This window comes from Emiliania huxleyi, assembly GCF_000372725.1.
Source record: "Emiliania huxleyi CCMP1516 unplaced genomic scaffold EMIHUscaffold_76, whole genome shotgun sequence".
NCBI classification, from domain to species: Eukaryota; Haptophyta; order Isochrysidales; family Noelaerhabdaceae; genus Emiliania; species Emiliania huxleyi.
This window is the reverse complement of record NW_005196310.1, coordinates 298,346-303,188: the sequence shown is the minus strand read 5'-3', so window position 1 is coordinate 303,188 and position 4,843 is coordinate 298,346. Positions and strand designations below refer to the sequence as shown.

At 65.4% G+C, this 4,843-nt stretch overlaps 1 protein-coding gene across 1 annotated transcript; it reads right to left on the bottom strand.

Moving 5' to 3' along the window:
* Positions 1 to 4,383: 4,383 nt before the first annotated feature.
* EMIHUDRAFT_217986 (hypothetical protein) lies at positions 4,384 to 4,727 on the bottom strand (the record flags this gene model as incomplete). Its single annotated transcript, XM_005760335.1, has 2 exons — positions 4,384 to 4,581; positions 4,695 to 4,727. The coding sequence occupies 2 exons, from the start codon at positions 4,725 to 4,727 to the stop codon at positions 4,384 to 4,386; spliced, it is 231 nt and encodes a 76-aa protein (XP_005760392.1).
* Positions 4,728 to 4,843: the final 116 nt, after the last annotated feature.

Genomic DNA, 4,843 nt, shown 5'->3' with positions numbered 1-4,843 from the left:
CCAGCGCAGTTTCTTCGGCGGGCCCTTGTACGAAACGAAGCTGAGCGAGAGGAGGTACTCTTCGGTCGCGTTCTTCAGGCCCGTGAGGCAGTTGGCGATGGGGTGTCCGTCATCGTCGCCGTGATGGCGGCTCTTGACGGCGTCGTCGCCGTATGCCTGAGGAGGGGCGGCGGCGGACGTCGCGGCGGAGGGCGGGGGGCGGTAAGGGTGGAGAAGGCGAGGCGGCGGCGGTCGCGCGTGCGAAAGCGGCGGCCGCGCGGGGGAGATGGAGGCGGAGGAGCAGGGGCGCGGATACGGGCGACAAGGGCGGAGCGGACCTTCTTCCTCTCTGCCAAGTACGCCTTTGTCGGCTTAGCGACGGTGGGTTGAGATGGGGCCATTGTCAGAGGCAGGCTCCCCCTTCCAAAGCTGTCCCCCTTTGTCCCCTCCACAATCTGTACCCCCAGACGTCGCCCAACAATGCACGTCCACAAACTCGTGGTCCTCGCCTCGCTCAACGCGGTCGCCATTGCCGCCGACGCGTCGGCGGCCTTCAACAAGGTGTATGCGACCAAGTTGTGGGCCGGGAAAAACAAGCACCCGAGCTCAGGCGCCGGCTCCACGCTCAAGGCGACGACCACGACGTGCGCCGTGCTGAAGCGCGCCGTCGTCATGCGGCGTGCTCGTGCGCGCCGCTTCAACACCGGCGTCAAAATCCTCGACACGCCGTGTGGCGATTGGACGTGGATGCCCTCGTGCCTCCAGAAAATCGCGAGCGAGGCGCGCGTGTCGCTCATCTACCAGGGCGTCGACGTCGTTGAGAGCGTTGTCGCAAAGCTCAACGCGCGGGTCGCGGGGGCGGGCGGCTTGCCCACGCCGCCGCCGCAGCACCCGCCGGCTGCGGAGCTTAATGTGACAGTGCTCCCGTTCCAGGTAGCCGATGTGGGCAACCTGACACGCATGAGCGACTTCGCCAACCACTTCGACGTGATCGTCTCAAAGCACATGCTCATCCACACTCCCAACGAGTTCATCTTCTCAGTGCTGCGCAGCTGGAACGCCATCGGCGCGGCATTCCTCGTCACCGACAACTGGCCCTACCCCAACCCATCCTTATTGTCCCAGCCCGTCAACACGAACATCGACTTTGGCCAATATCGCGAGATGAACTTGCACGCGGCGCCCTTCCAGCTGAGCGCGCCGCTCTGCACGACCGTCGACCACGCCATGTGTGACGAGGTTCCCGGGTACCGCAATGGCGCGCCCAAGGGCGGCTGCCGCCCGACCATCGGCATCTTCCGCTTCCCGCTAGCATGGGCGGACCCCGCCGCCGTTGCAGGCTCGCCGCAGCCCGCAGGGCCCTCGCAGCTCGTGGAGCTGCCCGACTGCTTGAAGCAGATGCACTTGTTGCTGTAGCTGCTGGGGCCGCCCCCCTCTTCGCCGCACTCAGGCCTGCACTTCTGAAGGAGGTTGGGCTGAAGGAGGTTGGGCTGAAGGAGGTTGGGCTGAAGGAGGTTGGAGCTGAAGGAGGTTGGAGCTGAAGGAAGGTGGGCCGCTTTCACCGTCTCACTTGAGAACGTGTGTGTGTGTGTCACTCACTCACTCACTCACTCACTCACTCATGAGTACTGTATAGGTAGGGTCGATTCCGCATGGTACGGGACCCCTCGGGTGTTCACATTGGAGGGGGAGTCATCCCAAGACGGTAGCCAAAATAACGAGCAGGAGGCTGTCCTGGTGCGTGAGCTAATCCTGAGCAACAATAAGCGACTGTACCACGGAGCACAGAGCGCAGCAGACAGGACGGCGGCGACGGCGGACATGGCAGAGACGAGTGAGAAACAAAGGGCGGCGGGCATGGAGGGCGGCAGCGACGGGGATGGAGACGGTGACGGTGGCGAGGGAGAGGAAGGGGGTCCATGAACACCAGACAGCGAGAGGGGCAGGGAGGAAAGGGGGAGAGAGGAAGCCAACGCGACGTGCGCAGAGGATGAGGATATAAACTGGGACGACGCAGCGGAGGGGATAGGCGAGGGAATCGAGGGACCGGAGGGCTTTCGCGACAGCGACGATGACGACGAAGAAAGGGGAGGGGACGGAGGGGCGACACGCAGGAGGAGCGAAATCGCTAACGGCCCGAGCAGAGAGGGCGACGGCGGGGCACGAGGGAACAACGGAGACGCTACCGATGACGCGAACCGAGGCACGGACGCCGGCGGGGACGGGGAGGGCGACAGCGACGTCGAGGTTGACGCAACCGTATCGAGAGCGCCACCCAAAAAGGGGCGGACAGCCATGGAGGTCACCGAATGGAGGGCGAACGGCACGATGCGAAAAGGCAGGGCGAGGCGGATGGAGAAAGAAGTGCCGAGAAGGCCATGGTGGAGGGGAGGGACGGGAGGACGAAAGAAGGGCGAGGAGGACGAGCGGCCCGCACAGACCGCGAGCAGACAGCGCCTGCTGGCCATTTCGAGACATTCGCCAAGAACGCTAGCTACATGGGAGGGCTTCGTGAAGGATGGATTGAAAAACATTCGAACAAAGAAGAGGCGACGGGAGGAACCGGCGGAGGATGCAGTGACGTGAGACACACACACACACACACACACACACACACACACACACACACACACACACACACACACACACACACACACACACACACACACACACACACACACACACACACACCGCTCACCCACGCGCACTGGGCCTTGCACTTTGAATGCCGTGGGGCTCCTGTCGTCAGACGTGGAGACGCGAGGGTTGCCCCCCCTTGCCCCACCACCTCGTGTGTGTGGAGAAGTTTACCTTACCTTACCTTACCAAGACGGTGAGAGAGAGAGAGATTTCTTGAACACGGTGCATACAGGATCGATCGAGGCGGAGTACGCAGGAGCCATCGGCGGCGGTTAGCGGCAGCGCGGCGGTGTAGACGAGCTGCGAGATATATTGAGATTGTGACGAGGAGTGGAGCGAGTGAGGCTGAGGGACGCCCCTGGGGGGATTCGTTCAAAGGTATTATGCGCCCTCACCTTCACCTCCGGCACGGACATGGACGGGAGACCGCCCGATGTCTGGAAGAGCTATTGAATAAATGAAGAGACAAGAAGTGTCACCCCCCACAAAAATGCGGCAGCATCGGCTCGGCTTGCGTGTTCGGGCCCCAGCCGCGGCACTGATGGTCGCGCTCCTGCTCTCGCACGCACACGAGCCCCTTGCGCGCCTCGCCCCCGAGCATGCGGCCAACCACTCGGCAGTGCACCGCCCACGAGGGATGATCTCGCCCGCGCGCGAGCAGGTCGGAGTCCTCCCCGGGATCGGAGGCCAGCTCAAACAGGGCCGACGCGACGAGCCGCCCGTCCCGAGAGTCGCCCAAGTAGCTTCCAGCGCGCTGCCGACGGGCCGCTACGAACCCTCGTCCAAGTGTAGCTCGCCCAGTGGCTCGTCGCCCAGTGAGCCCCGTGCGAGTGCTCCTGGCTGGCGCTCCTGGGCACGCGGCGCGAGCAGCCGCTGCCTGAAGCTGACGCTGTCGACAGCCTGCCCGATCGCCGGCGGCGGCGCGCCCACGAGATCGAGCAGCGTCGCGTACAGATCCACCAGTCCCACGAGGTCGGAGGAGGCGGCTCCCGCGCCCACGCCGCCAGCCGGCCAGGACAGCAGCAAGGGAACCCGATGACCGCCCTCAAACACTTTATTTTTTCGGTGCTGGTAGCCCCCCCCAAAACAGGCGCGCGCAGCGCGCCCGAGGGCGCCGCAGGCGCCCCAAGCGGCACGGAGTGCCGCCGCAGGCGGCGGACAGCAGGTGCGCGAAATTAAACGCCATTTTCGGTTCCGCGGTTTTGCCACTAACATCGAAATCCGGTACAAATCGACTTAGCCGAAACAGCTGACAGACAGACAGAGAGTACACAAGTTCAAACGAGGGTTGCGCCGGTCGCCGCCGCGCACCCACCCGAGCTGCGCGCGCGCGCGTGAGCGCCCGCGTCGCCGTGTTCGCTCCGCGAAGGACGATTTCGAACCGGGAGCCAGCCGGCGCGGCGGCGGCGCGCGGCGGCAAAAGGCGCGGCGCTTGCTTCCTTGAGATGCTGCTGGTGGCACCTCCTGATATAATGCTGAGCGGGGCGGAGGCACGCGGGTGGCGGAGGCGGCGGCGGACTACGTCTACTACGAACCTGGCCGCCCCCTGTGGTAGCTTAGCGATCAGGGAGGATCTACCTGTTCGGCCTCGAGGAAGCTGCTGGGGGAGAGGGGGGGGGGGGGAGGGCATTATTTTAATGGATTTACTGCGAGCAGGTCTAGGTCAGACGCCCCCCCCCGGCCCGCCGCTCTGTGCACGCGGCACAGAGATGTGGCGAGCCTCAGGGCTCGAGGCTCGAGGCTCGGCGAGTGTGCCTCCCGGTGTCAGTGGCGCAGCGGCCCCGCGTAGCGCCGATTCGAGCGCACGCCGACCGGCCGGAACGCCTTCCGGTCCATGTCCACGGCGCCGACCGCCTTGTCGGACGAGGCTCGCCAGCGGAAGTGGGCGGCGGCCTGGTTGGCCATGGCGAGGTTGTGGACGGCGTCGCGCTTGCCCACCGCGGCGCCCTTGAGGTCGGCCGCCTGCAGAGGCGCGTGTGAGCAGCGGGCGTGGGGTGTGGGGGAGGGTGGAGCAGCGGGCTGTGGGGTGGTGGGAGAGCGGAGGCTAGTGATCTGCGAGTGATCCGAGGCACCACCTGCAGGAGCTCGTGGTAGAGCTTCGCCTTCATGCCGCCTGTGGGGCCGCGCGGGCAGCGCGTGGTGCCACCCGTCGGTGTGTGAGCGCATTCGCTCGGCAGCCGGGCGGGACGGCGGCGAGGCTCTGCGTGTGCGATGTCTTGCGGCT